At 47.7% G+C, this 22,144-nt stretch overlaps 1 protein-coding gene across 2 annotated transcripts in view; it reads left to right on the top strand.

Moving 5' to 3' along the window:
* The window catches only part of PDE8A (phosphodiesterase 8A), a 2,218,572-nt gene that overhangs the window by 1,625,498 nt on the left and 570,930 nt on the right, over positions 1 to 22,144 (top strand). For both annotated transcript variants that reach the window (XM_086958243.1, XM_086958242.1), the window contains exon 12: positions 4,596 to 4,673. In XM_086958243.1, the coding sequence (XP_086814369.1) occupies positions 4,596 to 4,673 (78 nt within the window). The remainder of the gene's footprint in view (positions 1 to 4,595; positions 4,674 to 22,144) is intronic.

The following is a 22,144-nucleotide window of genomic DNA, read 5'->3' as shown; positions in this document are numbered from 1 at the left end:
TTAGCTGTAATATGCTGCGCAGCTCAGCTCAGGGGTGGTGATTATGCGCTGAATGCATGTGTGCCTGGAAAAGGGTACAGTACAGGGATAAAGCAGAGCTGTGCAATACATGCATGGTGAGGGCAAGTACGGAGTGTATGCATACCTGCAATTTTATTATTTAATTTATTTCATTTATATAGCGTAACAGCTACCCAACAAAGGGTTTCCCGGCGCTAAGGATCCAGCAGTGTGATTTGAAGCAGGTCTTTTAGATGTTGAACAGCCAGGTTTTTAAGGCTTTCCTGAATTTCATGTAACTCGGCTCATTCCGTAATGTATGTGGTAGAGTGTTCCAGAGTGAGGGTCCAAGAAACTAAAAGGATTTGCCACCCATGCGCGACAGCTTAATTTTAGGGATTACAAAATGATTAGCCGTTGCTGATCGAAGGATCCGAGATGGGCGATAGGGACGTACAAGATTTTGCAAATACTTTGGGGCATTATTAGTGGAAATCTTATGCATAAAGCATAGGGATTTAAATTTGATCCGGTTCTCAATTTTCTGCCAGTGCAACTCCCGGATGTACTTGGAGGTTGATGTGGAGATTGAATTTTCCACAATAGTCTCGCTGCTGCATTTTGCACTGTCTGCAGTCTGCGGATTGTGGCCTTTTTTGCCCCTAAGTATAACACGTTACCATCATCAAGCCTAGAGGTTATTAAGGCATTGATAACTGTTTTCTTAGTATGTTCGGGCAGCATCCAGCAGATTTTTTTTAGCCATTTTAATATTGCGAAGCAGGTGGCCGAAGTCTTCACAACTTGCTGGTTCAAATTGAGAGAGTCATCTATGATGACACCCAGATTACGAGCTTGCGTGACTGGAACCGGGGGAGTGCCCATTTCCGATGGCCAATGTTGGGGTCCCCAAAGCTCTTTGTTCTTCCTCAGGACAATTAACTCGGTCTTCTCACCGTTGAGTTTAAGAAAATGTTTACGCATCCACTCCGCAATCTTACTTAATCCAAATTTTAAGGAGGAGGGATTGTTAGGTTCCGCTGAGGATAGAGAGAAGAGAAGCTGAGAAGCTGAGAATCATCAGCGTAGGAAAACATAAGTAGTCCAGTCTCTTCTACTATTTTGGCAAGCGGGCTCAAATAAATGTTAAACAGTAGCGGGCTCAAAATAGAGCCCTGCGGTACTCCGTGTTTGAAGGTCATGATGTCAGAGGAAGCGGATTGTGAGAAGACTTGAAATGTACGCTTTTCCAGCAGTGATTTAATCCAATTTATAGCCTCAACACGAATGCCTATGGAATGAAGTGTCCACGCAAGGACCGCATGCGACACCGTGTCGAATGCTGCACTGAGGTCGAGCAGCACAAGGGCCACAGTTTCTCCTCTGTCCAGCATAGAACGGATGTTCTCAGTTACGCCTAGAAAGGTCATCTCTGTAGAGAAGCCTGCACGAAATCCTGATTGATGGGAGGGTAACAGATCATGAGTAGTTATAAAGTCAGTAAGAGACCTATGAACATGTTTCTCCAGTATTTTTGCAAATGTGGGCAACAAGGAGATAGGCCGGAAGTTAGCTGGCAGATTAGGGTCCGCTCCCGTTTTCTTTAGCAGCGGATGAATCATCGCGTGCTTCCATTCATCAGGCACAAATTCTTCCTGCAGGGATGCGTTAAGAAGATCAGTGATTATGGCTAGGGCACCACTGTTAAGTTGTTTTAGAACTGAGCATGGCAGTGGGTCTTTGGGCGAGCCTGATTTAATAGTATTAAGTAGTTTGTGAACCGTTCCTGCAAGGAACTGATTACATGGGAGATGTAGTGCTGTCCAGTGTGTGCGCAGTGGAAGTAAGTGCTGTATATATGTGTGCTTGCAGAAAGTACAACCCATAAAAAGTTAAGTACTGTGCAGTGAGTTCATAATGCATATGTGTACTAGCAATGTGTGTGTTTTTGAGTAGCACACCATGACACAACACAGAAACGCTAGAGTACTAAACAATATGCAAAGCAAATGTGTGTGCTGAATGTGTGTGTCTGTGAGAGCGCAATGCAGGAAGGTAAACAGTACTGAAAAGAGTGTATTCTTTGTCCATACCCTGGTGCAAGTGTGACTACAATGGTGCATTACATGGAGGACCCTGGGTACCATTATGGAAAGCCCAGGCCTGCCATTGACTTAGTCGTGAATCGAGTGCCGTGCAAGGAGCGTGAAGCCCGTACTGCCTTGTTGCAGTGACCTCGCATAGCAGGAGCGGCCACCATTGAAGTGACTGTTGCTGACAAAACGCCAAGACCTGTGTGGACCTTAGTGGTGACCTTGTATGCTAGAAGGGCGTTCCATTGCATTACTGGAGCATTGGAAGTACCCATGGTCAGGGCACCCACTGAATGCTTCCTTGCTGTAGCAGGTAAAGCTTGATACGGGCCTGACGGGCCCTGAGTGACTCGTTGCTAAAGGTGCTGCAGCACTGTAAACACTTTTGACCATTTCCTTAGAGTGAGAGTAGACTCTTGGGTAAGGCCTACTGGTCAACAATTCCCTGGACGTGCCAACCAGTGAATAGGGAATAACCCCAACCACATTACATTCAAGAGGGCGGGGCATGGATGTGAGAGTTGAACTCTAGAGCCACGACCTCAAGGGAATAGTGTAATTGCTTACAAATGTCGTAATACCTCTTTAAATGTGTATAGTTAGAAATAAAATACTTATTTTTAATGTAAAAACAAGTATTTGACTGGGCATTGATTTATTGACGCCGTCACCCCCTCCCAAAAGGGGGGAGCCTTTAACTGCTTTGCCGCAGCCACCACTGAAAGTCAAGCGTGGTTCTTTTTTTGTTAGCCTTTTTCTCTCTTGTAGGGTTCTACATGTTCTGAATTTCGAACTACATTTGGCTAAGAAGGGTTCAAGTGAAGACATTGTAAAGGTTTACTTGACAGCTGGTATGGATTCCCAGAAATCACCTCAATAAATCTCTCTCTTGAACGTTCTACTTGTGTTACCTTTCTTGAAAGGATTCCAGCACTATTTACCTTTCAGTTTGAGCCCATGATTTCTCGTTCTTAGTTTACTCATGCTTACAGGTGTTTTCTAACTGCAGTTATCTCTGCTTAGATCTATTTTTGTTTGGTCCTGACATTTTTTTCTGACTAATGTGGTTTCACAATTTCATCTATTCTAGAATCGTCCTTGCCTACCCTCCTTCCCCGTCCCTTACACCGGAGGCTTTAATACATAACAATTCACATAAAAGTTGAGAGTTTTATTTATATTACTGACTCAGAGGAGGGCCAAGCAGACTATGCCAGTGTAATTTGCCTTTGGAATTGAACAGGGCTGGAAAATTGTTGAGAAGAGTTTTCCTATAGGGATCTGTGCTCATTCGACAAAATGCCGTTGGTGACTACTTCGATTGATGAGAGGTGTGGTGATCTCTGTCCGGCGTCAATGGAGTTTCGTGGCTCACTTTCATCAACGCTAAATGATCCTTTCTCATTGAATGAAGCAAGTATGAGACATGCTGATCCTCTGCAGTTTGTGATGTGAGGTTTTGCCATATTGCTTTTCCAAGATAACCTCATATGCCGGAAGAAGTTCCCATGCAAGCCAAGTTACCTTGGTAGGTGGTTTCTATACTCGATATGAAGATTCATCATCACAGCCCAGCTCCTTTCTAAGAGTTTGTTAATTCATAATACTTTTTTCTGAGTCCACACTTAGTAGAGCAAGGTATGTCTTTCCTCTTGCTTTTATGGTGTGGGAAAATTATATGCCTCTGCCTTACTGTCAAGGAGGCAATAAATTACTTTCATTAATAATGCCTACTGGCGCTTGGGTGAAGCCTCTCTGACGCCACTTGAGGATAGACTCGTTTTTCAGAACCAGACTGATGACCTGGGCTATTTATAGAGTATCCATCGGACAAAATGTTCTCCTTCGTGCGCGATAGTTTAATGATAGGGTTGTTTCTACTTAACTTATTCTCTCTCACGCCCAAAATGTGACTCAAATCATCCTGTAGAATACGTCCTCACGCTATAAACTCATGGAAAGTGAGCCGTGTCCCTATAATGATTCCTTATTTCTTTAGTTCAGTGTGTAACTGATCCCTGGCGTAACGGCCAGGTCGCAAATCTCCCATTCAATTTAAGACAAGTTGTTAGGAAGAAGCCACTTTCGCATGAGTTATATAAACCTATTTATTTAAATTTCTAGCCTTGAACACGGCCCTTCGAAGTTCACTATCAGTCAAGATCTCCTCAGACCAATGGGTTCCAATTGTCAGTATCAAGCAGAGAATATCACAGAACTGAAACAGACTGAGGAAAAACTGACATTAAGGAAAATTACTAGGGGAGAAAAATGGAATGAAAATAATAAAAATGTATGTTATGTTACATATATTGAGTAAACTTAAGAACACTAGTCAAATAGGATTTTGATTATTTTAGTTGTCATTCCTTGAATCATTTTCAGATCTTTGTAACTGGTTGGGTGTTATTGGGTGAATTGTTTAAAACGTTTCAAAACTGTAAAATAATTGTAATTAAATTGTAATTCTGGCATTTGATCTGAATTAGTAATTTTTTGCAGACTTCCAGACTTGCCGACATAAAGACAGAAGGAAAGGTTCTCTAGATGTCAGATCCACCACCTCACGTGGAAGTGATGGTAAGTTAACCTATTTTTTTATTTTTATTTATGATTTCACAATGCATCACAATACACGTTGACGATAATGCAATAAAAGGACAATGTGGACAATTAAAGACCAGCGATAAGGGACAATATCATCAAACATAATAACAAAAAAAGGAAAGTGGCCGTATTAAGCACGCATAGCAAGGTAGATTCCACTTGTTGCTACATATCTACAATGACAGTACATCATATTCAATGACATTAGCAGTTATACAGCTTCCGTATCCGAGGCATCATGTACAGCAATGGAATGTAAATAAATTAATAGGAGTTCCCAAATATCATTTGGCCGGGAGATTACAGTTAACTCTTCCGCATATAACTTCAGATTCTACCTACAATATGCCAAATCCTTAAGCTATTGGGCCACTGTGGGAATGCGTTTACTGTCCCATACCAGCGCCACTCGTCGTTTCGCAATGAGCAATGCTATTCTGGCTAGCTTACCTATAGCACCGTTTAAAAAGGGGAGCAGGCCCAACAAGAACACCTGGGGTGAGCAGACCAGGGTAACACCAATGATTCTTGACAATGTGGTGGTCACTGCGGTCCAGTAGGTCCGTACCTTGTCACAGAACCAGGCTAGATGCCAAAAATCCACCCCGGAAGCACTGCAGCTGGTGCACCTATATGATTCTCGGAGACCATATCTAAACAGCCGCTGTGGTGTGTGATAAATTTGATGAAGAAACTTGAAATGTAGAATGTGATGGTTCCCTTTAGATATGAGGAGTCCAGTTAAGGCACAGCAATGTTCCCAGTTTTCCATACAGAGTGGCGGGTCTAAGTTCTCATTCCATGTATTCAGACTCATATCCTCAGGAAGTATTCTATCCCCCCTCGCGGCCCGATGAAGTTTAATGACAAGTTTGCACCTGGTGGGGCTGGTTAGCAAGGTCTGTAAAGCCATTGATGATGGAGGTTCTGTAGAAAATGTAGGAAAGTGAACCTGTGATGCCCCCCTCAATCTATGTAACGTAAAAGTAAACATCAGGGTTTTATTTTGGAGACATTCCGTGTCCACTGCGGTCAGGAACGAGCCATTAGGGAATAGATTCTGCATCTTTTCAATGCCCGCCTGAGCCAAAATGCCCATAAGTCCTTCCTCATGCTTCACCATGACGTTCGCATGATAAGCAACAGGGAGCAGTGGCGAATATAAGGTTAATTTACTGGCCAGACGACCCAGTGCCTGCTATGCCGCAAATGTTTGTGTGATGTGTGTGTGTAAATGTGTGTATACTTGTAAAGCGCACTGCCGCCCCATCTCGGGGCATACTGGCGCTGTATACCGCTGTGGAACCCTTCCTGGCTTTCCCTGTGAGATGCCCCCTCCTGGGCACCCTCAAGGTGAAGCCAGGCATCCCAGCGCTGTTGGGGCCGTTGTGGAGATTAAGCAAGCTATTGGCCAGAGTTGCAGAGTGGGACCCATGATTAGAGTAGGCACTGAGGCGAGAATTATCGAGTCCGCGGACATTGAGCCCAAGACCCTGCCGCGTCGGGAATTGAACCCTGGTCCCGGGCCTGACCTCTGCTTCAGGGTCTGCCGCTTCTAACCAGTGAGCCACACTTCTTGACGATTGATAGTATTTATTTTGGCACGGGGTGAGGCAACGCCTATGAGTGAGGATAGAGTTCAGCGGAATGGGATATACATCCCAGTGCTCCACCGCCCCATGAGAAATAAAGTTGTGGTGCGTGAACCAAAAATGTTCGTAGGGTGCCTGCGCACATAAGTAGTATAAATAGAAATCAGGTGCATTAAAACCTCAATGTTTGTATTCAAGAAGTAGAGTATGCCAGCTCACTCGCGCCTGCTTTTCACCACGACCACGACAAGCAACAGCGACCATAACATTTAAAAAAATTGTTGAGTAAGAGGAATAGGTATGTTATTAAATAAATTTAAGAATTTGGATAGTACCACCATTTTTATAAGCGCAAGACGGTCTGTGAGAGAAAGTGAAAGACAAATCCATTTGTCTATCTGGCATTCCAACCACGTAATAGCCGTACCATAATTCTTCGAAAGACTATATCAGGAATATGGTGTACCCAGATTCCGAGATACTTGATGACTCCGATGCCCACACAAGAGGAAAGTCCAATTCATGTGGTTCCGAGAAGACGGTCAAAGGCAGTACCACCAATTTTGCCCAGTTTATAGACAGCCCAGAGAAACACGCAAATCGAATATATTCGCGTAGTACTGGTGCTAGATGATTATTCGTCTCACGGATAAAAAGCAGCATGTCGTCTGCATATAGTGATATGATAAGAGGCCGATGGTGTAGATTTATAGCTGCTTGTTTGTGGCATTGTCGAATAAGATAGGCCAGATGCTCTAGCGTCAGGGCAAACAGCAGTGGTGACAGGGGGCATCCCTGCAGAGTGCCCCTAGTTATGGTAATCGGGCTAGAAGTGTGACCCCAAAGACTCCAACTGATTCAGAATCAGACCGCCCGCTTGGTGTTCCACCAACCTAAACACCAGCATGTCTCCCCACTACTGAGGAGCCTCCACTGGCTTCCAGTGGCCAAACGGTGCTCCTTCAAACTCGGATGCACTATCTTCAAATCCCTCTATAATCGGGCACCCGCTTTTATTTCTTCCAAGCTAAAGCGGTATTTACCAACCCGCAACCTACGCTCCTCTGCCGACAATCTTTTGTGCATTCCATATAACCATCGCAAGAAACATGGCGGTCTGCGCTTCTCTTTTCTAGGCCCTTCCATTTGGAATTCTCTTCCTTCCTCCTTTCGTCACTGCCCCTCTTATGAGCTCTTCCGTAAGACTTTAAAAACCTCTCTCTTCAAAGATGCCTTTGAGTAACCACCTACCCTTGTCCACTGTGTTTGTTATGAGCGCCAAGAAACCGTCTCGGTGTACGTGCGCGGTATAAGATTTTTTAACATAACATAACCCCTTACCCGAACCCAGGCCATCAGTCGCCTATATAGTAGTTTGACCCAATTGATAAGAAAGGAGGAGAAGCCCATACGTTGCATGATGAAGAATAAATAGCCCCATTCAATTGAATCAAACGCCTTGGCGGCGTCCAGCATGACAGCCACAGCTAGCAATTCTGGTGAGAGAGTGTGGAACAGTGCAAATAAAGTACAGAGGTTGTAAGATATAGATCATGTGGGTATAAATCCTGATTGATCTGGAAGGACCAGATTCTGCATCAGCGGTTGGAGGCGTGTGGGCAAAATTTTTGGTAGAATTTTTACGTCAGTATTACTTAGTGAAAGCGGCCTATAAGTGTTGCAGCACTTAGGAGGTTTATCTTTTTTCGAGAGCGTGATAATTAAGGCCTTGCGAAGAGACGGAGGGAGGATACCCGAATCTTAAGCTTCTGCATACATCTCTAGAAAAAATGGGGCGAGCTCTTCCGCGTAAGCTTTGTAAAATTCAGAGGTAAAGCCGTCCAGGCACGGGCCTTCTTATTAGGGAGAGAAGCAATGGCCATACGTTTATCCTCCACTGCAATAGGAAGACCCAAATACTCCTGCTGTCCTTCTGACAGACAGGCAGTAGCCACCTGTGACAAATATGCATCTAATTCCACCCGGTCGGTCTGCCTTGAGATGTGTATAGTGTCTCGTAGGTCTGCCAAAACTGCTTTGCAATATCAAGAATGCTATAATAATCCTGTCCCAATGTATCTGTTATCTTAGTGATGATGTTGTGGTTCATACAGTGTTTGATTTTTTTTTGGCTAAGTGGTGCCCAAGGCGTCCACCTTCCCCGTACGAGCGTACTGCTTAGATAAATATCTCATTTCTTCCTCTGCCAACTTTGCGTGTTAAGGTATAGCTTATTTAAGAGACACCAGAGTCAATTCAGTGGGCGCACATTCGTAGTCGCTTTCAAGTCGAGTGAGCGTAGCTTCCACTTTGGCAATCTGACCCCGAAGATCCTTCACTATGCCAGCCGCCGTACTAATGCACATGCCCCGAATGGTGGCCCTAAAACCCTCCCATAAAATTCCGACACGATCTACCGTCCCCGTATTCTCAGCGAAGTAGTGTGTAATGGCCTTGTGGATTGATTCTAAATAAAGAGGATCTAGCAGTGACTCAGAGCGGAAGCTCCACGTGAAGGGCCGTGTGACTACCTTAGGAATGCACAACGTGAGTTGGACAGGGCAGTGATCAGTGAGCGTGCATGGCAGATTTTCTACCTCCATCACCCAGCCCGCCACCCCGTCTCCCACCAGCCAGTAGTCAAGGTGTGACTAGCTGCCATGCATAGAAGAGATATGTGTGCTAGCAAGTGTTTCCATATGTCTATTCCTCCAGATGTCTAACAGGCCGAAGTCTTCCAGTCCGGCATTTAACAACGGTGCTGTTCGCGGTGATTGCCCATCCCTGCCACTAGACTTATCTTTCCTGGGGTCTAGGTGCATGTTGAGGTCCCCCTCCCCCACAAGATCGCTGCATAGGGCCAGCTGCGCAGTAGTGCTAAAAGCTTCACATATAGCCCAGGGTCATCCATATTTGGACCTTTGCAGTTGACGATGGTGACCAGTTTGCCTGCCAATGTAGCATGTATGATAGCAAATCGCCCTTCAGAGTCAGTATGTGTGCGATGAGGTGTAAAAGAGAGACCTTTCTTTATCAGAGTAAGAACCCCTCGACTATAGGAGGAATAAGAAGAGGCAAGACGAAAACCAGCCCAGTGGGCCCCAACTTGCTGATCCGTGTACAGCGTCAAGTGAGTTTCTTGTAGGAGGGCAAGGCTGATATTGTTTCGATCTAAGTGAGCCAGCACTTGTCAGATCTTTTTTGGTGAGTTTAGCCCCCCCCACATTCCATGTTAGACAGCTAACAGTCACACTGCTACCATGCATGGAAACAATAAAATGTATAGTTGACGGAATCTACCATTTGTCCTGGATGCATAAAGAAAAACACAAGCAAACATCGATGGAGTGAATAGTCGTCTGGCCATATGAACAACCCATAAACCCTTCCCTCCCCCACATACCCCCCTCCCACTTCAGCATTCTCAACACGCCAATGCCATCCCGAACACCCGAAAACACATCCTCAGCAGAGTACCAAGGAGGTAACTATTGCCGGGGAACACCCATATAGGGGGACGCCAAGCGCAAACTCCCTCCCTGTGTAAGTAGGAGGTGACCAAGCTATCACAATCAATCGGCCTAAGATGGATCAAGTAGGTAACCCCCAGTATATGTAGAATAGTAATCTCAACACAATATGACTTCTGGGCCACTAGTTCGCTGCCACCAGTTCCGGAGCCACCACCTCCCCCAGTGGTCCCAGCAAACATGTACATAAGGCAACATCAAGGATGAGAGAACAGTAACAAAGCAATCTTTCAAATCAGTAGTTGTAGCGTCCGCCACGCACTGCAGCTGTATCCTCAGAGTCCCCAGTATCTGCATCTCCCATGGCCCTGTGTAATCGATTGCATCGGGACACAGTCTTTGCAAGTTTAGAGCTGATTTCGGGCATGTGAAGATCTTGTATTTCCCGCCGTCCTCCACACGCAGGGTTTACAGTTGGGGGTGACGTGGGGGAGGGGAGGGGGTGGGGGGGGTTTGTCTTGCAGAATTTTCAAGGGGAGTTGGTACTCTGTTTCTACATTCTAACTTCTTCGGCGGCTGTACCATTGTGTTCCCTGATTTAGTTGTCGTGGGGTTATGGGGCGACAGGCACTCTGCGTATTACGAGGGTGGGTGGTTGGGGGTCCACTGAGCAGGGAGGCAGGGTGGGGGGGTATGGTTGGGGGGGAGGGGAGGTTTGTTGGTGGTATGTTTTTGTTTTGCTCCAGGTGTGGGTGTGAGGCAGCTTTGGTGGGTGGTCCTTGGGCTTCAGCAGGAGTGTGACGGGGGTCCGGCGCATGTTAGTGCACTGTTCTTTAATGGTGATCATTCAAAACTGAGAATTTGGTCATGGAATGTGAATGGGCTGGGCAATAAAATAAAGCGCACACTAATCCTGCAGTATTTGAAACGCCACGGCCTGGACATACTTCTCCTACAGGAGGCACACCTGAGAGGGAATACTTGTAAAGCACTGGACCGGTTCGGGTACAAGCTATCGGCTCACTCCGGGTTTTAGTCAGGCTCTATGGGGGTGGGAATTCTAGTCCGTACGGCTTGCCCACTGATGGCCATGGGAAAATGGGAGGAGGCATCGGGATGTTTGGCGACACTGGCGGGCAAATGGGAGGGCCGTGCACTACTGTTAATCTGTTACATTCCACCCGGACTGCATGCCTCGTCCTACTCAAAATTGGGATTCATCTGGGGGAGCTACCAGGGGGTACTTTCATATTAGGGGGCGACACTAACGCGTTATGCACTCAGATCTGGACCGCTCGTGGCGAAACAGGGCCACAGGGGGAGGCGGGTTTGAGTGGTTTTACCTCTGCATTAGGTCTCACGGACATTTGGTGGGTACATCACCCCACGCAAAGGCAGTATACATTTTACTCGGCCCAGCATGGATCCTTTTCCAGAATAGACCATTTCTATGCTAGAGCGTATCAGGTGGGTGACTTCATGTACTCATGTATCATGGCTAGGGGGATATCTGCAAACACAACAGGTGATGGACAGAATGTGGATCAATGTCACACATTCACCCCAGTCCAAAGATCTGGGCCCAAATCCATCGTTTTTTTGCACTCCACACCACCCTGGGTTAGACAATGGCGATATGCAAATCAGCTCTGACCCTGTGCCCCATGGGAACAGTCCAGTCCGAACTACAAAAGCCATGTCCTTCCCAGAACGGAATCAAGCATCCGAGGACCGGACCGGTTTCGAGGTAACACCTCTCATCAGCCCGGCTAGCTTGACTCCAGTGGTGTGGAGTGCCTGGGACCCACGTCTGAGCATCCCCAGCGCACTTATGGCGGCAATTGCAAACAAAACAGGTGATGGACAGAATGTGGATCAATGTCACACATTCACCCCAGTCCAAAGATCTGGGCCCAAATCCATCGTTTTTTTGCACTCCACACCACCCTGGGTTAGACAATGGCAATATGCAAATCAGCTCTGACCCTGTGCCCCATGGGAACAGTCCAGTCCGAACTACAAAAGCCATGTCCTTCCCAGAACGGAATCAAGCATCCGAGGACCGGACCGGTTTCGAGGTAACACCTCTCATCAGCCCGGCTAGCTTGACTTCAGTGGTGTGGAGTGCCTCGGACCCACGTCTGGGCATCCCCAGCGCACTTAGGGCGGAATATGCAAACACAACAGGTGATGGACCGAATGTGGATCAATGTCACACACTCATCCCAGTCCAAAGATCTGGGCCCAAATCCATCGTTTTTTTGCACTCCACACCACCCTGGGTTAGACAATGGCGATATGCAAATCAGCTCTGGCCCTGTAGCCATGTATCATGGCTAGGGGGATATCTGATCACTCGCCGATGTGGGTCACTCTCAGGAGGGCGGCTACGACAAGAGCGGCCTATCCGCGGATCGACACGTGGAGCCTAAAAGATGACTCTATCGTGGAAAAGCTGCGGGAGGCCTCCCAGCTCTACTTTGAGGAAAATCAGGGCTCGGTTGGTTCCTAGACGATCATTTGGGAAGCCTTCAAGACCGTCCTGCGGGTCAGGCCCAGGCGTTAATTGGCTTGAAAAAAAAGGTAGAGGCTCTCCAAATGAGGCAGTTGGAGAGGGTGGAGGAGTTGGATAGAGGGGCTGGGGGGACCCCATCGACGGAGCAGGGTCATGAGTTGGCCCTTAAAAAACGTGAGCTCCGGTCACTGGCGGAGGGTGAGGCGCGGGCTTATTCCCTGGCCATGCAGCATCGGGTATACGATGCCGGGGACAAGAGTATGAAGTTGCTAGCGTGGTTGGAACGCCGGGAGCGATCCTGGGTTGCGGAGATACGAGAAGAGGCGGGAACCCTGGTATCGGCGGTTGTGGATATGGCAGAGGCATTCGCCTCATACTATGAGGCGGTGTACACCCCGGTGTGCGTGTGCACCAGGTCAGAATCTGATTGCGTGTAGTTCCTGCGAGACTTCGCCCTCCCCAAGCTCCGGAGGATTAGACAGCCTGGAGACAGACCTCACAGTCCTGGAATTGGGTGAGGCCCTTAACGCGCTTAAAGCTGGGAAGGCATAGGGTCCGAACAGACTCCCAGTGTAAATTTAAGAACGGCAGGCCAGCATAGTGACTGAACCCATGAGGCGCATGTTCCTGAAGGCACAGCAGGCTGGGGTGCTGCCACCAGATCAGCGGGAGGCCACGATCGTGGTCATCCACAAGCCGGGGAAGCCGGCGGACTGTTGCTCTTCCTACCGTCCGATATCGCTCATCCACGTGGAGGCCAAGGTCTTGGCTAAAGCTTTGGCGACGCGACTGCTCACAGTCCTGCCGGATCTGGTGCATGTCGAACAGTCGGGCTTTATGCCTCACAGAAGTACACAGCATAATCTACGGAGGATGGAGAGGTTACCCAAACGGCATTGATGGCGCTGGACGCCTCAATGGCCTTTGACAGTATTGAATGGCCTTATCTATTTATGGTCCTGCAGTGGTTGGGGTTTGGGACGGTCTTCTGTGGTTGGGTGCGCCTGCTGTATGAAAGGCCAGTGGCAAGGGTGCGAGTTAATGGTGTACTGTCCTGGGTGTTCCCACTGCGGCGTGGTACGAGGCAGGGATGCCCGTTGTCCCCTCTCCTGTTTGCCCTGGCGCTTGAGCCACTGGCCCACTGGATCAGGAGAGAACGGTCATTCTGGGGCTTGTAACTTACGGATAGCTGGGAAGAGCGTATATCATTATACGCCGACGATGTAGTCTTATACATGGCTAGACCCTGCCATTCCATGGCACAGGTCTATTTGGCAGCTACTCTGGCTACAGGATCAATTGGTCCAAGTCATTGATTTACCCCCTCTCGGGGGCCCCTCCACGGGTCCCGTCGGGGAGTCCGACCGTGGTTGTCACTGAAGGTTTTAAATACCTCGGAGTGTACGTTACGAGCGACAGGGCGGAGTTCTTCGCCAGGAATCTGGAGCCGCTTCTGGTGAGATTGGCGTCTGACATTGCGCATTGGCGGACCCTCCCCCTCACCCTGATGGAGCGCGCAGCATTGTTTAAGATGTTGGCATTACCGCTCCTCCTGTACATCCTACAAAACTCGCCCTTCCAGGTGCCAGACGGGGTGTTCCAGCGCATTTTCCAAGCCGTGATGACGTTGCTCTGGGATGGGGGAAACCCGAGAATTGCGTTGCCAAAGCTTACTATGGGGGTGTATGATGGAGGGCTGGCCCTGCCGGATGTTAGGCTGTATTATTGGGCGTCTCAGCTTCAGGTCATTAACGATTGGGTCTATGCTGCGGATTCGCAACCGGCCTACAGGGTGGATAGGCACGTCATGCAGGAGGATGGTTATGAGCCTCTCCTATACTCAAAGAAGTTCCGGAGGGACTTGCCCTCGCACACAGGGGTAGTACTACAATGCTGGAGGGAGGCTAACTGGTTCCTTGGTTGGGCTCTTCCGCTTGACGGTGACCTATCCCTCGACGCTGACTGTAGCGGAGGTACCTTAGATGTAGACGCTGAAGACATCTTCTTCGTCGCCGTCGACTGCTTCTCCAACGCCGATCCCGATGTTGAATGTGAACCAGTCGGGGCTTCTCTCGACGTCGACCGCGCCTTCCGACTTTTCTGCTTCTTGGGAAATCTTCCTCTCTCAGAAAGCCCATAAACTCGAATCCTCTCACGTTCCTTAAGAGTCCTGGAAGTTAAAACCTGGCAGTGTTCACAGGTTTTAGAGGAATGAGAATCTGGCAAGCACAGGATACAGACTGAATGAGTGTCAGTCTTGGCCATCTTCCTTCCACACGAAGGACATTTGTCAAAGAGAGATGGCATCTTTGACAGGAAAACCACCTTTTTTTAAGCCTAAAAAAGGTTTAAGCAACACCCTATGTCAAAAAGACGTCGAGTGAAAGCAAAAAATTGTAGATTAAATGAATATTTTTTGACAGAAAGTCAAAAAAGAAAGGAGCTGTTTGACCAGGGTCCTGACTGAAGGAGCCGGAAAGAACAACTGACCTAACTGTCATCCCTGAGGCATGATGGGAAGCCTGGGGTCATGGCTGCCTTAAAGGCACGGTGCCAGTTTTTGTTGAAAATGGTTTCATTTTCTATGCTATTGTTTTTACAATGCAGCCTGAGGGCTAACAATGTCTATTTATAAGCAATTTTCAGGATTTATGAGTGGTTTACTCATTAAAACACAAAGTTCAAAGATTATTTGACCTAATGTGTTGGTTTTCTTTTGCTTCCTAAATAATTGCAGTGCATGTATATGTGTTTACATTGTTTTTACCCTCCGTTATGGAGCTGCATTTTTGTGAGAAAAATAATATATGTACATACATATATGTGGAGCGAGATATATGTCTTTTTTACATATATATTTTTATATTGTTTCCGGGGTCCCGCACATGGGCGGGAATATTCAGTGCTTATGACTTTGATGAGGATACCCCTGGAAGAGAACTAGGATTACAGGTAAGTAACTTATCCATCCCCGCTTTGGTGTGGTGATCAGTTACCGGAGGTGAGGAAGCTCACTGGCTTTAAGGGCTGGAGATTGATCGGTATTGAATACCTCGGGGACGTTTGGAAGGGGGAGGCCCCTTGGTCCTTTGACTATCTAAGGAAGGAGTATCGAATGCATGCCTCACAACATTGCCACTACTTACGCATTACACATGCTCTACACTCTCACATACCAGTGGGGACTTTAGTACCAGAGTACCAGAATACTCGCCCAATGGAGGACAAGCTCTTGATGGACCCTATCCTAGAAAAGCCCACGGACACCATCTATCGCAAATTGATCAATAACATGCCCGATCCCCTGGTATCACTGCAGGCGAAGTGGGAGAGGGACATTAGGACCCATTTAGGATGATGACTGGCAGGAAGCCCTGCAGAGCCCGCAGGAGATATCGATACGGGTCCGGTTTCATCTCGTCCAGTTTAAGATCCTACACCGGGTTTACTACCCATGCACACACTTATTCGCCTGGGAAAGGGCTCAATCTCCCTTGTGCGCGAGAGGCTGCAATGAGGAGGGCACGTTTTTTCATATCTTATGGGACTGTCCAAGGGTAGCGCCCTTTTGGTTTAAGATGGCTCGCACTATGGAGATAGTTGTAGGGTCACCAGTTCCGGTGGAGCCGAGGTGGCTTTTGTTAATGATTAAACGCCCAACTGACTGGACAAGATACAATGAGATCTGGCTGGCCATGGCAGCTGGGGTGGCGAAAAGGAATATTGCCCAGGAGGCTACACGAGTGGACCAATGGAGGCGAGACTTGGATTGGTGCCAAAGGGCGGAGGAGCTGATATACAAGGCAAGGGGGTGTGTGAAGAAGTGGAGGAGGGTATGGGGTCCCTGGCGAAAATACCGGGAATCCGGGGGGGAGGCGGGTGGGGTGTGAATGCATGGGGTGGTCTTTGGGAATGTTTTGACCTGCCTACTGTATGAATCACAGATTGCTGACTATCTCCTGTTAAATGTACGCTGTTATGTTTCTTTATGTACCTGTGAGCAATGTTAATAAAAAGATTTCCCAAAAAAAAATATATATATAGCAAATCAAACATGTACATAGAAAATATCCAAGCTTCTTTCTATCTTGACATGTTTATTGATAGTGTTTTGCTTGATATTTTAAAGCAGTTGTACGTTTGACTTAATTAGTTTAAAGCTGCAGTGCTACCAGGTTGGTTTTATACATCTTTGGATGAGCTCTATTTAGTCTGAACCGAAAAAACCTGAGCCATTTTTAAATAAAGTAAATGAAGATCATTTCGTCATGCTTATTGTTAGTATTCTGTTTTCTCCTGATTTGATTCCAGCAGCCTGTTTACGATTTTAAATCTCACAACCTCTGTGGCACCCTTAATCAAACAGGACGTTTTGGTACGAGCGGAATGCCTAGTTGTATTTATTAGGTGAGCGACCTGCTTGAATTGCCCTCATACAACTGTGCGTACTGTGAACGTGAACCCTGCCAAGGTGACTTGGATTACTGGGAGAGATGAAGTGCAGCGAAGGTGTCCTGCCAAATGCAACTGTATAACTGCACTTTTACCTCTCAAGATGCTACCAAGGAGGCATGGGAGCACTGACGGAAGCGACCGTGAGCCAGGAGGAGACCGTCCCCAAACTGTTCACTGTGCCGGCTTATCTGTATTTAGCTTGAGATAAATGATAATGGTCAGTCTGTGTGTGTGAAGAGTTATGCCGTGTCGTTGGAGGAGAAGACTGCGTGTAGGGGGAGAGGTTGTGTGCGAGAGGGTTCAGACGTGTAAATGAGCTCTTAAGTCTGAAAAGGGAGAAGGGGGAATCTGTATGTAGTGAAAGGTTATAAGAAGGCTGAAAACTGAGTGAAGCCACGCAGCACCGCACTAGGGGAGACTACTGTGAGCCAGTGGCGTCACTAGGGTTGGTGTCACCCGGTGCGGGTAACTCATGGTGTCACCCCCTCACGACTTTCTAAGCTGCCACTGCAGTCTGCCAGGATGGACAATAAGGCAGCAGGATGAAGACCGGCCAGCAAAGCAGGCATATTTCAGCCAAAGCAGTTCACTTCATAGTATACGTATGAAGTGAACTAACTGTGAAGTGAACCACCTGCAAGTGAAGTGGCGAGTTCAAGGAAAGGCCTGGCCTGCTGCTCCCTGCCTTGAGCAATGAATCATGCAGCCGGCCGTGTGCAACTGCAAGCACAATGCACCGCGCGGGTCAAGACTAGCCTAGGAGGCTGGAAGGGCGGGGCCGGATAGGGTTTCTGGTCTTCTATTTATTTATGCGTTTTTATATAGCAAAGACTTTACCCAAAGGCGTCCGAGCGCTTCACAATAGGAACAGTAATGAAACATGAGGAGAACATTACAAGTGAACAAATTACAAAAGCAAACGTTAAGTTACAAGAGGCAAAAGTGACAATTGTGAGCAAACAAAATACATGAGGTTGCAAACGGTGCATTACAGGAGGAAAAAGTGACATGTGTGCAGCTTACAAGTGCTTAAAAGATAAACTATGACTGAAGGCAGGTTTTGAATTTTCCAATCCCTGAATGTAAGAGCTTCACATCCACTGTCTGAATGCCAGATGCATTATCTACATGAGTAATTAAACTAATAACAATGCATAAAAGCAATTACTAATGCGTCTTTATTACTAAAGGAACACTTTTGTGAAAAATGTGAATAATGAAATACTGAGCAAAAAGCGCTATTTCTAAACTTATACCTTAGTATAGCATGCAATTCCTTAAAGATGGTTCATAATTCATTAAGCAGATATATTACAAGGATGGTAACCTGAGACCTATCTCACTCAAGAATGTCTGCAATGAAAGCAGTAACTTGCTGAGCTTCCTACGTAAAATACAATATCTGTGACCTGCATGGTGCATGCTTCACTTTGCAGCTGGGACATCACATTAACTCTGTCTCTTTATAATTTGTATGAGTCAGGCCGGCCTGTAACTAGACTGCACACAGATCTCGCCAGCAAGTGTATTCACCACCAAAGTTATCTTACAGCTACAATCAATGCTTTGGAATTTGTTGGGTAAACAAAGATCTCTGCACCAGGTGTCTACAGTCTAACCCCAATAAACTATTTTAAAGTGAAGTCTGCTCGAGAGAAAACAAAGTACAATTAGAAGAGGTATAATACTGCAATATATGGTAGACACTCAAGCACAAGAACAAACGTTACGTTCGTAGGCAATGGTGGCACTTGTGCAAGTATCAAAGCAAACAAAATGCCAATAAAGCGCAGTCCTCGGCAACACTCACTCGAAAAATCTGCCAAGGTGCCCTTTTTGTCAACTGGAGAGCATCGTTATATTCTCACCCAGGTAGATTTGTCCACACACCCACTGTGTTAATAAGTGCACAAAATCTGATAGTCTTTCTGTAGAGCATCACCCCCATTGGGCACACCATGAGATCTGCCTGCATTCCTATTGTGCTAGAAGGAGCATGGGCTACACCTTTTGAGAAACAAAACGCCCACTGTACATCCAGACAGAACACGGTATGTCTAAATAACCACCTTAGACATCAGTACTGCTTTACAAAAGAGACACGATGAACACTGCGGAAACAACACCCTCCGTTTAGCATTATGAACCCATAGAATGTGCGAATACTGGTTGTATTGAATCTGCACAACATTGTGTTCACAACGATTGAAGGGATCAATCAAGTACAGATGGGGGGAGAGAGTTGTTTCTTCACCTAGATATTACAGGGGGGCTCCTTCATGTTTAGGCACAGGGAGGGAGTTGTGCGATTTGGCCAGAATGAAGCTCTGTGTATTGGGCATCCCTGCCGAGACAGCAACCCGGCTCTCCAGCTTCAGGGTCGGCCGCTCTACGGGGCAGCGTGAAGCAGACAGGTGTCCGGCAGTGGGCAGTGGCGCTTGATGGTGGCTGAAAGGTGGGCTTCAATGGTTACTGCTTTTCGAGTGGCCCCGACTCGAGACCTTGTGGGGGTTGGCTGGGATGGTAAGGTACCCTACTCTAGCGTGTCATAGGGTGGTGCCTGTGATACTGTCTGTCTGAACCCCCCCACCCCTATAACGACTTAAGAAAGGGTGGGGACTGGGAGACTTTTAGAATTAGCTTGCAGGCGGCAGGCCCCGCTCCTGGTGTTTGGTATTAACAGGCTCCCTCTGACTGGCTGGCAGGGTACAGCAGGAAAGCACTTCCTATACATGAGTTGCACCCTTCCTTTAGAACAACAGTCTCGACATGGCTGCAATTGTTGGGAGGAAGTGCGCAGCACAGAAGGCCTAGCTGAATCATGCTAAGAAGAAAGTCCTTCTTTGTGTCAGTTCTCTCCCACATGCCAGCCTGGCTGCATCTTGTCTAAGATTTTTTCATGTCCACATCGAGGGTATTGATTTAAAAGGATAATCTCTTTCAGAGCCCTGCGCTCAGCGCTGATTACTAGGTGATGATGAGAGCTTGTTTTGACACTACACACCGTGTTTTCAATCAGCGTTCACCAGTAGCACTTAGGGGGCACACCTTGAGGTGTGGTGAGGGTGCCCAGGCCTATCGTCGCGACTGACAGTCTGCCCAAGGAAGAAAGCTTTAGTTAGCCTGGTGGTGCACGGTGCACCCGTGTTTTCGTTCGTTTGTGCAGTAAAAAAAGCATGGATGTACTACTAACTGAATCATGATCAGTTCATGTGTGTGCCACTGCACTGCCACATTCTTAACTTAGTAGTACTTAGTAAGTTCATCATGCATGCAGTATTCTAATATATAAATATTTTATTTCATTCTCTCTCTCTCACCTCACTGTCCCAAATTTGAAGGGGAGACTGGAGAGACCAGCCACGACGGCGCTCGTAAATCCAATCGCGATATAGAAGGGTGTCTGGTGATGTCATTGTCGGTATTATCAATTCTTTATTCTCAGGACGACGCACGCACCACTGAGCATGCTCCGACCTCTTGCTGGCGCGTGACCGCCCGCCGTGACGCGTCAGAGCAGCAGGTGCGCACTGCGCACAGCGCGCGGGGGCTGTCCCAGGGCCGTCATTACCGTGCTAGCGCAAATTAGATTGACGGCCCTGAACTGGTACTGGGTACGATACGCGGCGTACGCCGCGCCGCAGGCATCCGCAGCTCACCAGCACACCAGTGACGATCCATCATCCGGATCATCAAGTACATCTGGTGCGGTGCGTCGTGCGTTCTTGGTGCGGGGTGGTGTGCGCGGTGCGCTTGCACTAGTGGCCACTGCCAGCTAACAGTACTTACTAGATTCATTGGGCAGCATTAATAGTGAGTAATAGCTAACTTACTAGATTGGTGTCACCCCCAGATGGGGTGACACCCGGTGCGGTCCGCACCCCCGCATCCCCCTAGTGACGCCACTGCTGTGAGCGCTCATCTTATGGCAAGGGGCCTTTTGTTGAGCTCATATATGGCTGTTCGGCCTGTGCTGTGGTGCTGCGCCGCTAATGCTTTGTTCATTCTATGAATAGGGGCCCTCCAGAACTCTTGTTAACTTAAACAAGTTTATTAACTCATCCCCTGGAGAAGGGAGAGGCTCGAAACGAATACAGCTCATTGCTTATGTTCACTAATATCAGACATCTATAACCGTCTGCATACTGTTCCTATCTCGGTGGATCAAGCAGCAATATGGACACTACCTAGGGAAGGTATAAGTGTTGTACTTTAAAGATAAGATTTCTGTCTTTCTAACTAGCACTGCTGCTTTCATAATATGATAGAGACTTGTTGTCGCAGATTCCTTATCGCGCAATAATCAGACCACACTGTTGTTAAGCATAAAAGGCCATTTATTAGGACCAGGCTGCACAACATAAACCACAACAATAATCAACAACAACTAAATCTCCCCCCCACGCCAAAACTCCATCCTCATATTCTCCTTTCATTCCACCTTCCGTTCTTCAACCTCACCTCCAATCTCTCTTCGCATCCTGGCACTACTCTCCTGCCACCAGTCGCCCCTTCCATCATTCACTCCTCCCCCCCACGAGAGGTGGGTGCGCCCGCTATTGACTCCCCCACCCCTCCCAAATACCGCCAAACCCGCAGCCCGTCCTAAACTGGCACGCTTCGCCAATCCTACCCCCAAACCCTAAAAACTGTAGGGTGGGTGGGCGGCCACAAAAAAACTACTCCCCCCCCAGCAATGCCAGAATGCAGGAAGAGGAAGTCCCCTTCCTCCCCCTGCATTCTTATACCCACCCCCCAACCACGCCCCCAGCCCCAGCCTGGCCCTACCCCGCGTGAAAGACCCCGGGGGAAGACTAGACTGCGTCTTCGCTTCCCCCGGGGCCCTCCATCGCGCAATAATCAGGCCACACTGTTGTTAAGCGTAAAAGGCCATTTATTAGGATCAGTTTGCACAACATAAACCACAACAATAATCAACAACAACTAAATCTCCCCCCCCACGCAAAAACTCCATCCTCATACTCTCCTTTCATTCCACCTTCCGTTCTTCAACCTTACCTCCAATCTCTCTTCGCATCCTGGCACTACTCTCCTGCCACCAGTCGCCCCTTCCATCATTCACTCCTCCCCCCCACGAGAGGTGGGTGCGCCCGCTATTGACTCCCCCACCCCTCCCCAATACCGCCAACCAGGGAACCCCCTTTAGGGCGGCTACCTGCCCCTCCTCCCCCCCTCAGGTGCCAATGTGCATCTTAAGCTGCTACTCACTCACACATCCCTGCGGCACCAGATCGCTTCATTCCACAACTTGCTCACTACGTCACGCACTTCCATCATATCATATGCATTCCCCAGCGTCGAAAGATGCACTCCGTCGTCCCTAAAAAGCAACCTTTCTTCAAGTCGTAGTCCAGGATGGGAGATCACCTTAATGTACTTTGCCTCGCAGAA

This window comes from Lissotriton vulgaris, chromosome 2_1 (genome assembly GCF_964263255.1).
Source record: "Lissotriton vulgaris chromosome 2_1, aLisVul1.2, whole genome shotgun sequence".
Taxonomy (NCBI): Eukaryota; Metazoa; Chordata; class Amphibia; order Caudata; family Salamandridae; genus Lissotriton; species Lissotriton vulgaris.
This window is presented reverse-complemented; position numbering and strand designations above follow the sequence as displayed.